General features: G+C 37.8%; 1 protein-coding gene across 2 annotated transcripts in view; it reads left to right on the forward strand.

Annotated features, from left to right (window-relative positions):
• COLEC11 (collectin subfamily member 11) overlaps positions 1-12069 on the forward strand; it is a 436183-nt gene that overhangs the window by 108389 nt on the left and 315725 nt on the right. For both annotated transcript variants that reach the window (XM_044070461.1, XM_044070471.1), the window contains exon 2: positions 1855-2010. In XM_044070461.1, coding sequence (XP_043926396.1) covers positions 1872-2010 — 139 coding nt within the window. In that variant the 5' untranslated portion in view covers positions 1855-1871. The remainder of the gene's footprint in view (positions 1-1854; positions 2011-12069) is intronic.

The raw sequence follows: 12069 nt of genomic DNA on the forward strand, positions 1-12069 counted from the left end.
ACAAGGCAGATTGTGATTACCAGATTGGATGAGGTATTTCAGAGCTACACAGTTAAGGGTCCTATATATAGCACAAGCAGAAACCTATAATTCAAAGTAGAAATGGAAGATGAAGAAACAGGGGGGAAGCTCAAGAAACAGGTAGAGACTAGGATTTTTGGATGCAGATCTTTAATGAGCATAACAATAACAATAATAATGCAGAATATTCTTCTTCTTTCGGCTTTTCCCATTTAGGGGTTGCCACAGTGGATCACCTGCCTTCTCATGATTGGCAGTGGAGTTTTACAGTGTTGAGTTGCCAGCCTGGTGCCCAGCCTTCCACCGAAGGCACACACATGCACACACTCATGCCTAGGGCCAATTTAGAGTGTCCAATCCACCTACAGCATGTCTTTGGGATGAAACCGGAGCACCCAGAGGAAACCCACATGACCACAAGGAGGACATGCAGACTCTGCACAGAGGGCACCCCAGCCAAGGATCGAACCAAAGAACCTCTTGCTGTGAGGCAGTGATGCTAACCACTGCACCACTGCGACCGCCCAATAATAATGGAGAATATTATATTCCTAAAATAGCAGAAATTATTCTAAAAACTAAGCTGACATGGGAATGGATAAAGAAGATTCTGTTGATAGGGATGACTACAATTACTGATACAGACAACAGGTAAGAGGGGGATGGAATTTATTGGAGAAAACTGACAAAAGAACCAAGGTATTGGGAGCAAATAATTAGAGAGGGAAAAGTAATAGAATGGGAAGAGGATAAGCATTTATTTGGACTGCAGACTAGAGATTGCCTTTAATATTAAGGAGTGATATCAGAGTATCAGCAAAGAAAAAGAAATGGGGGGGGTCATAAACAAAAGACCAGTGCTGGTAGAGTTTTTAGTAGAATCTAGGACAGAAGCTACTGTTAAAAAAGGAATAATTAGTAAATTATATAAAACATTGCACAATAACTATAAGAATTAATCAGAGGAGGTTAGAAAGGATTGAGTAGGGTGATTGGCTAAGCAATTCACAAAGAAACAATGGAATAATATATGTATGTATTCCAAATATGCAACAAACTTTAGAAGAATTGGTATTTTTGCTTGGAAATGTTTACACAGGTATTTTTATACCCCAAGTAGACTTCAGGGAATTCTTCCTCAGGTAGACAGCAAATGTTGGAGGTGTGATGAAGAAGAAAGAGGTAATTGGGAATATATTTTCTGGGAGTGTAATGATTTAGTAGACTTTAAAGATTCCCTGCAGACTACTCTATCTGAGCTATGATACAGAATCAGAATTGCCTAGAAATATTAATGCCTTGCGGAGTCTAATTACAATGGCTGCCAAAAAACAATTACTAGAAATGGAAATCAAAGTCCAAACCAACTGTACTAGACGTAGTGAATATAGTAACAGAAATAAAACAACATAACTGGGTTCTTTAGAAAATGGTAGGAGCAAATTACATAGAAAAAATGGGATTGTGGGAACAATACTTACAGGGGAGGAATGAAGTTTAAAAGAAGGCAGGATTTGAATGGGCTGTGTATTGTTTGACAATGATTAGGTAGATTATAAGTGATGTATAATGTTTGCAACTAAAATTATGTCAATATGGTTTGTGATGTATTATGCTTGCAACTAAGATTATGTCAATATGGTTTATTTTCATTTATATAAATGTATAATTGCCTATGTCATAAGATCTGTGTGGCTTAGTGGGTTAGTGCAGGTAGGCTGTAGAAGTGATAATTTAATAAAGATGTTTCTTGTTTAAACAAAATAAAAAAAGAAAGAAATGGAATGTTTAAAACATAATGTGAACTACATGTCCCATGTTTTGTTTCCCTAGGAGACGTTGAGCTTTGTATGTCCATGATGAAGAATGGTCTGTCTCTGTCGGTGGTCCTTCTAAGCACTGCAGTCCTGTCAGCTCTGAGATCTGCTCACTTGCAGCACATTGCAGAAGAAGCATGCTCTGTGCAGATTATGGTGCCAGGCCTCAAAGGTACTGTACACTACATATTTTTATTTATTTATTTATTTATTGACATTTGTTAACCGGGTTAGTCCAGCTGGGCCAGGAGCCCATTTTCAGTGGAGACCCGAGGAGAAAAGCTCCAATTACAGACAGATAAAGTATACAAAACAGTTTAGTGTACAATTAAAAACATACATAACATTTTTGTATACAATTTAAAAACAATCATTAATTGGCAAACACTACAAGTACACATAAATTCTGTATTGCAAAGGAAAACAAACTTTTTTTTTTCTGTCTGTGTTTTTATAACATAAAACAAATGAAAATTATACTTCAGAAACTTGACTACATGATCGTTATACCAGAGAACAGTGTAGATACAAAGGTAAGATGCTGTGCCATAATGTTTCCTGAAAGAAAAAAAATATATACAGCATCCAATGCAAGCCTTGCAAACACAGACTATGACCGCAGGTAGTTCTGTATAACTGCTCCTTTTTCTTACATAAGCTGTATATCATTGCTGACCAGAATACGTCTACTTCACTTCCAGTACCTTATGATCATTTCATTTATTCTTGACCAGCAGATTCTGACTAAATTGTCTCATAACCATTTCATTCATTCTTTACAAGAACATTCCTGCTGAACTGCCTCATAACCATCTCATTCATTCTTAACCAGCACACTCATGCTGAACTGTTTCATAACCATCTCATTCATTGTTAACCAGCGCATTCCTACTGAATGGTCTCTTAACCATCTCATTCATTCTTAACAAGCATATTCCTACCAAACTGCCTCATAACCATATCATTCATTCTTAAAAAGGACATTCTTACTGAAATGCCACATAACCATGTCATTCCCTCATTCATTCTTAATCAGAACATTCTTACTGAATTGCCTTATAACCATCTTGTTTATTCTCAAACTTCTTTTTTAAGGCAGAACAGTCCTAGAAAGAATGTTTCATAAATTTAGCATCCTGTCTATGGTAAATTCATTATCTTGTGCTTTTTTTAATCCATTCCTTTATTTTGCGTCTATATTACATAATCAAACTTTTAAAAGTTTGAACGTCATATGGTTGACACCTTATGATCAAACTTTTAAAAGTTCTAAAATGTAATAAAAACAATAAACCAAAGAAAAAACCTACCTGAACGGTTTAAGCAGGGGGACAAGCCCCCTTGCACCTCCCCCGCTCTTCAAATGTAGCTACTCCGAGATCGCACTACAGTGCAGAAAAGGGAAATCTTCCCATTCCGCATTGTACAGAGATCTCCATTGAAACGTTCAAACTTTTAAAAGTTCAATCATATGGTGTCGACCATATGACATTCAAACTTTTAAGAGTTCGATAACGTGATCCAAAACAGCTTCATTTAATGGGTTAGACTGATGGAAGGCTATGATTCTTAACCTAGTAGATTCATATTTTTATGTGTCTTCTTGCTCTTTTGCTTACAATTGTGCAATGCCATGGATGCAGCTGTAAGCTTACAAATTAAGCAGTAGATGAGTAAGCCCAGTATCTTACCAGCACATCTAACTTTACACTCTCTACAGGCTACTACATCTCATGGGTTTACTGTCATTTATACAAAGTGAAGTTGGTCGACGCCACTTCATTCGAAAATCGGAATGTCGACCCTAGGCAATGTTGAACACTGATATTGCCGAAATACACATCTGCCCTTATCTCGACCCATGTTAAAACCCATCCATAGGTAGCAGTCGACATGTATTTTGGCAATTCCGGTGTTCGACGTTGTGAATTTTGCACAATCTCGGTCGACCATGTGAACAGTCGACCAAGTACATTTCGGGTATATGATAGTAAACCCATCTCATGTGTCCATCTGTTGTCAGCTGTAAAGTGGTGATAACTTAATGATCCACCCAGGATAGAAGCGATAGTCATTGACCACTCAATTCCATCTTCTTCACCAGCTATCCAGCCTGGGCCTGTAGGTAGAGTGCTGTAGTCACAAACAAAAACCTTGTAACAGTGAGCTGAGCTCACTTGGCACTCATACAGGCTCTTCCTGTCTAAAGATCATAGCCCTCATTGATTTCTTCCTGAAAGCTGCTGCCCATTTCAGTGTTTTATTCCCCTGACATATTTGAACATTTTTATTATGTCCCTTCTGTCTTTCATTTCATTAAATCATGTATGTATTACACTTATTTTGTTCTTATCTCATGTGATTATTGATGCAAGTACTGGATCAGTTTGGTTGACAGAAACTAGATTGCCATTGTCCTTTTTGTTGTTATAGAATGTGTCTGAAGCTGTACACAAGACTCCACATTTAGTCTTATCAATTGTGAATATGAGGAGAAATGTATCACAGTGTTCCCCAGTGTTCCTTAGAAATCTCTTGCATCATTCACCCCACTGTTAGATCATATGATATAAAGGCACAAATTGTTGTTATTAGGGATTAATAACATGATAATGAACAATAAGCCCAGAATGAACTCAGATATCTCAAAGGGTTATGGAGCTGCATTATAGAAGGTAATGAAACTCTGTATCAAGAAAAATAAGAAGTGAAGGAGGAGGCAGCAACCAGCATGGCAAAACAGAGAAGTATACAGGAGGACAGAGAAGAGGACAGGATGATATATGAAGGAGAAAACAAGATAAGGAAACCTATGACCATACCTTTTAAAAGACAAACAAGATTATCCCGCAGGTCAGTATGGTTCTAGTGAGGAAGATTGTGGTGGTGAGGGATGGGTAGAATGAACTACTGATTTATTTTAAACTTTTTATTTCTTTAAAATAGTTAAAGGGAGAGAGGAATCTGGATCAATGATAGGAATGGAGTCACAGTTATATATTGCTTTCAGTTTTTATACATTCCCTTGAGACTTTAAAAGCATGGATGGTGTGTCTGTATGAAAACAAGCATTGACATACTGCTACTCCTCTTTGTTATTTGTGTGTTTCCTGTTTGAGTTTGTTCTCTGTCTGAAGATAAAGCTATTAATTGAATGTATTTTTATAGTTGCAGTGCTTTATAGTCTGCAGTGTTTTTCAAGTTGTTTCTGCGCTGTGTCTGCATGCTGAAATCAGTTCTGTGTGGGCTCTTATTTTATTTCATTTTTACTATATGTCTTGTGAATCTGAAGCTACAGCTATAAATTGAGTTGTGTTTTACAGTATCCATTGTTATTTTTCTCTGCTCTTAATTGGATTATTAGCATTGCTCGTCTAATTCTGATTTTTAGTAATTTTTTTTCAAATGTGAAACAAAAATCCAGATTTGGCCAACTGCAGTGGCGGCTGGTGACTTCAAATCAAAGGGGGGCTGCAAGAGACAGCTGAATGGGTGGGACCAATGGGAAGGAGTGTGGTCAACTAGGAAGGGGAGGAGCTATGCTCAAAACCACAATAGCTGGGACTTTAGTTAAATATGCTGCCTTGGGTGCCAAACCATCATTATGAGAGTCCAAGCAAGACAAAATGAAGGGTAGAAGAAAAAAAATATTTCAATGCATTGGCTGCATGACAGCTTACTTAATATCTAGATGGAAACAAAAAGGTTGTGAAGCATAAAAAAATAAATTACTTTTTAAATACATTACTGGAATGTTAGTCAAAGTCAAGTATAAGAAAAACAAGCAGCACTCAACTCAAACCACTTCTCCTTGCACTCCAGTTCTAATTATAATTTATATTCAGCTTTATAAAAGTACCAAGTAACATGCTGAAAGTAGTAATCTCTGTGATACCCCCACTTGTAAAAATGTTTCTTATCCAAAAAAGACCTGCTGCCTGACAACAACTATCTACTTGTTTCATGGTGAAAACATGATCAAAGTAAAAAATGAACAGTAAACAAGAAACAATCTCAAGATAAATTGGTTAAAGGATTACTGCACAGGTTATGGACCACACATGATAGATTGGCATTCTGTTTAGTTTATGGGTAAAGCCTGCAAAGATGACTGCAAGTCTCCAACAAATGTAATGAGCTTCTGAAAATACTGTAAGTCTATCCTTTATTACAAATACTGTCATATGCATTTCAATACCTAAGGCTTATATGTTATCCAGTTATGTAAATATTCTCTGCATGGCAACAACAAAAAGTCTTTCAATTTTGGTAATTCTTTAACAGTATGCTTATTAAAGCTTACTTGCATCTTACAATCTCAGACAAGCTTACCTGATGGTCATTAAAGCAAACCAGAACATTCTGCAAAATCAAGGACAGATGAAAGCCACTGTAGTACTTGTGTCTACCTTGGATGGGGAGATACTCTGCACATTTACACTGCATAACTGCTCCTTGCCTTGCTTGGACACATCCAGAGTCACTACATGGGGGAGTGTGGTGCAACAAGTATGTCACAATTTGAAATGTCTCTGGCTGACGGTGATGGCCTTGACACATGTGTCATACCTCTCAACTTCAGAGCAAAAAATCTAGACAAAGACATAAATAGAAGTGGGATAAAGGCCCAAAAATAAGGACAATTTTTAAATATTGCTCTTATAAACTTAGAAAGATAATAGAATAGTAGGTATTGCATTAGTATGAATTTTCTGAATGGTATGAAACCTAAAACTCAAATGTCTGTCATTATTTTCTAACTTCAGTCTTTAATGATTTGCCACTAATTTGCCAGAAAACCACAATTTTATGAAAAATGGACCAAAATGTAATGCAAAAATGTAAAATAGCCACACAATTCAGCTGGGAACCTGTCAAAGAAGGGACACTTTTTTAATATTAGTACTGTTAAGTTGAGCAGCTGACAAAATAAGAGAATCTACATGCATTTCTGAAATAAAAGTAATATATAACTCTGATCATTACAATTATTTATTAATTGTAAATCCCCCACGTTTTCTTCCAAAATTTCCATTTTGAGAGGGATTATTAGGGGGAGAGCAACATTTTGAGCCAAAATCAGGGACATTTGAGAGGTTTGGATATACCTAATTCTATAAAGCGATTTATTTGTGTGTACCTCTCAACCTCTTAACGCAGGAAATCTGGACAAGGCCAAATATATTGGCGGAACATATAAACAGTACTAAAAATTGTTGTTGTATAAACTTAGTTGATAGTATAACAGGTCTTGCTTTAGCATGCATTTTTCTGAAGGCTATGAAGTCTAAAACTCAATGTCTGTCATTATTTAGTGACTTAATTCCTAAATGATTTGCCAGAAAACCACAAATTTTATGAGGAACAAACCAAAAGTAAGAAGCAAAAATATATTAATTCTGTGAAAATCTGGACAGTTGAGAGGTGTAGTTCAGCCAGGGATGTCTTTGAGTTTGCCGCCCTTCTCCCCCTCACAAAATCATGGTTGAATAGGGCCTCCCCCCTGCAGACATTCCAATATCCCATTACTTAGTTATTTTCCCCATTTACCATAAACACTGTAATGTGCGTACTGCTTTACTTCTATGATGGTTTGGGTTTCATTTAAAAGTTTTATTTTACATTTTACAGCACAAACACTAATAGATATCTGCTAAACAAAGCAATGCAGTCTCACAATGAAAATAGACTTCGCACTAAAACATCTCTGCCCTTGAAACTCACATTCATTGAAACAGCATTGAAACCCACATTCAAAGAAAGTACGTCTGGCCAGTGGCAGATATGGATTAACTTTGGGCTGTTTTCAAATCATAGGCCCTTTGCACACGAAACATACATGTGTTCTTTGATACACCTTCCTGATTGTATTAAATTATATTGTATAATATAGTACAGTTGTTAGTGGGCATTTTAAATTTATTGTTTTTAACATTTTTCCAGTAAACAATGAAAGAAAATGCATGCATCAATAATGACAAAACTGCCTAGTTCAGAACATTTCTATCATAAAAGTCTACTGAAATTTCTACAGTCCACCAGTATCAGTAAATATGCACAGTCCCTGCAGAAGTAAAAGTCATCTAAATAATTCCACATTAAAGAGATCTGTAACTAATGAAGAGGTTGCTGCTAGCAAACAACTTTATATTTAATTGTTTCATCTACAAATAAAGTGTGTGTTGCCCTTGAGGAGTAAATTGCCTATGTTACATTAAAAAATGATAAGCTAGTAATATTGAAATAGGGACTGGATGACAAACTGATAACAGGTTCATAGTTACTAGGTATCTCCACCAAAGAGGACATTCACAGGACTGCAGCATCCACCCCTTTAAAAGTACAACACAGTATAGTATCAGCAATGCATCTACATACTGTGGGAGTAGAACCCACAACCTTCTGCATCAAAAGCAAGTATACTACTTGTTGTGCTATTGACAATGCAAGCAGACTCACCATAAGCAGCACTAAACTTCTCATCTCCTGAATCTCTCAGCTCCTTGTAAAATCCACTCAACAGTATCTCTCAACTGTGCAGCACAAGAAATCTGGAAAAAGCCAAAATTTACTAGGGGGGGGCAAAAGCCCAAAAATCAGGTACACATTTGAAACATTGCTTGTATAATCTTGGAAAGTTGCTAGAATAAAATGCCGTGTTACCACCATGCATTTCTCTGTCAAGTCTTGGACCCAGGACACTGTACACTACAGTTAGGTCAACATACCACTATGCCAAATCAGTTGTTTCTTAAAAGACAGGAAGACTGAAACTTAAATGGCTATTTAGTGAATTCACTTCTCACTGTAGCCCTCTACCTCTTAGCACAAAACACCTGGACAAAGCCAATAATGCGGGAATACAGCCCCCAAAATAGGGACACATTTCAAATGTTGAGTTTATAAACTTAGAAAATTGCTATAATAAAAGATTTTGTGTTACCATATATTTTCTGAAGAATATGGTCTGAAATTCAAATGTCTGTCATTATTTAGTGATTTAAAAATCCAGAAAACCACAGATTTTATGAGGAACAGAACAGAACAGAAATATGAGGCAAACATCTGAATAATTGTCACAAGTGGTGATGGGTAGGGGATTCAGGCTCTTGCTGCCGGCGCCCAAGGTACAGGGTTTGAACCTGAGTTATTCTCTCTAGCCACCAGGTATATTTAACTGGGGCATGTCACACACACACACACACACACACACACACACACACACACACACACACACACACACACACACACACACACACACACACACACACACTACCCTGAGTTTGGAATCCATCACACAGACACAGACACACACACACACAGACACACACACACACAGACACACACACACACACACACACACACACACACACACACACGCACACGCACACACACACACACACACACACGCACACACACACAAACTACCCTGAGTTTGGAATCCATCACACACACACTACCTGAGTTTGGAGTCTGTCTGAAATACAACTTCAACGTCCCAGCCCCTGCTTGCAGATGTAAGTACCAGCTGTTTGTAAGCTCTGTTGAAATACAGCTGCCCCGCGAGAGCAGCTATAGCTATCCAGCCTGCAGATGTTGCAGTCCAATCCCCTTCCAGTCTATGCAGTTGTAACCACATAGACTTCTGGGGCATCTGTAGTCTGATGCCTTCTTTCCTAATCTGGATTGCTGTTTAACCAGTCTGGATTTCTGCACGCATGCGTGGAGTTCGGGAACACTGAGCATGCATGTGCAGAGTTCCAGGACTTGCTAATTATTTTTTTCTTTTCTTTTTACAGCTGACAGGGGCTGCAGTCCTGCAGTCTAATAGCATGAACCTCCACTGGCCAACTGTATGAACTGTAACTAGATTGTGTGTTAATTAAACCCAGTGGGAGTGGGCTTTAAGCTTTGAGAAATGGATACAGTTTGTGAGAGAAGTAATTAAACAAAGTCACTGGAGGCACAATTCTCATACAAAAGCACTCAAAATAATCAGGTTATCATTAATGTAAGCATTACACCCACCACACATAGTACTGACCCAACACAAAGACCTACATATGCTAAGGCACTTAAAAGCAGCTTTCCTAAACCCTAATGACCTCCTAGACATTCTTTCTACAAAAAGAATCCTCAGTAACCCCAAAAGCACTCCATCAAATCAACACCAAATACAACATATACAGCTAGACGCTTTGGAGCCTCAACTGCAAAGCCCATAAGGCAAGCCAACACACTACCCAACATTTTAATCATAGGTGACTCCATTGTGAGGCTTACAGATGTCCCATCCACCAGAATGAATAGGGAAAAATCATGATCAGTTGACTGTCAAGAGCCAGGATCCACCAAATCACTCATGCACTCAAGTTATTAGGCCACAAGTACCAACATGATTCAGTCATAATCCATGTGGGTATAAATGACCTGATACATACCTCCCTGCACAACATGAAGAAAGACATTATGGATCTTTTGGACATTGTGTCGCAGGCTAATATGTGCTTAGCATTAAGCAGCCTTCTACTGTCACCACAGATGGTGAAACAATATGAACAAAAGGTGATTAACTTCCATAACTGGCTTATCCTCTGGTGTCATTCCAAGGGAATACAATATTTGTATCCTCTTGGAATAGCACCAGGAACTAAGAGGGTGCAAATAATGTACCCCCTTGGAATGACACCAAGGGGTTACAATATTTGTCAGCATAGGAGGATATGGTCAACAGAACAAGTTGCTTTGCTTATGATAGTTTGCACCTGTTCCATCTTGGCATTTGAATATTGGCAAAAATATTGTCCACCCTCACAGTGCATTTTTAGACAATACCAATCTGACAAACCTTCTTGCAAAACCAACCCCAGAGAATCTAAAGGTGTTACTCCTCTATGCCAGGAACCTGAACAAGAAACTCTAGTCCATCCAGGCTGTTCTCACCTTGGAGAACATGGACATCTGTGCAGTTACTGAGACATTATTTAAAGCCATGGACAGAACCCAGGCAGTGCAGGAGTACTCCTTAGGGGTGCAAATATTTTTATTTTTATTTATTTGACATTTGTTTACTGGGAAAGTCTGACTGGACAAGAAGTCCATTTTCAGCAGAGGCCTGGGGAGAAAAGTTCCACATTACAAACAACAAAATAATAATAATAATAATAATAATAATAATAATAAATAAGAATAAGTTATTTCTTACATTTATTTAATTGAAGTACACATCTGTAACGCTTATAATTGTGCTATACAGTTAATCTACTACATTTTGCACTGTTATATAGCTTTTTTTACTGTTTCACTGCATTTATGTACTGTTTTATACTGTTTTAACTGTATTTTTCATTGCTAGATACTATTTCATTACTCTAATTGCATGTTTCTGAATTACTTAACTGTAAACTGCTTTTTCATACTGAGAGTTGTATTTTCTGTTTGTGAGTGCTCTATCTGTGCTTTTCTGTGCATTTTCTTGAGGTTTCTGTGTTCTAGTCAGGTATCATATAACTGATTTGTTTGCAGTTAAAAGCATTCTCTAGAGTCTCCTTGCTCCTTTATCTGTTTAAAACTTTCATTTAGTGGCTACAGCTAGTAGCTGTAATAGTTTCCCAGCCACCCTCCCTATTGCTGTCTTGCTCTTATACTTGGTTGCTTTGCAATTGCCCGCCCATACTGTATATTTGATCTGGGACACGCCTCCCAGTCTAGTGTCATTAGTTCATTCTACCAAAGAGAGAGAGAACATTTGAGAAGGCCAACCCACTTAGATTCTTAACCTTGAATTATCTTCTGTTCCAGGTTTCTCCTTTTCCACTTTACTAGAAAAAAAACTCTAAGCTTGTTTCCCCTCTTTCCTGTAACTAGTCTAGTCTAGACACAGATTTGCTGCATCCGGGACTGTTTGTAAGCTCCTAAGACCCAAATGCATGTCTGTGTTGGAGGGAAGCTTTCTAGCTTATCAGTGGGAGTGGTAAGCACTAGGTAGCATATCTACCACATAAGAAGTGGTTTCTGGCCCAGATATTGTGGTTTACTGGCTTTTTGGGCAGTTTCATCCATCTCTTTCAACTTGCTGGCTTAAAAGCCTGCATTTGCACTTGTTTCCCCCCTTTCCTGTAACTAGTCTAGTCCAGATAGAGATTTGCTGTGTCATAGGATTATAGGATCATAGGAGGTTGCTAGGCTAATGGCAATAGGGCTCTTACAAGCCTTGCCAAGTTCAACCCTT

The sequence above is a fragment of the Protopterus annectens genome, chromosome 1.part0 (genome assembly GCF_019279795.1).
Source record: "Protopterus annectens isolate FY-2018-M chromosome 1.part0, PAN1.0, whole genome shotgun sequence".
Taxonomy (NCBI): Eukaryota; Metazoa; Chordata; order Ceratodontiformes; family Protopteridae; genus Protopterus; species Protopterus annectens.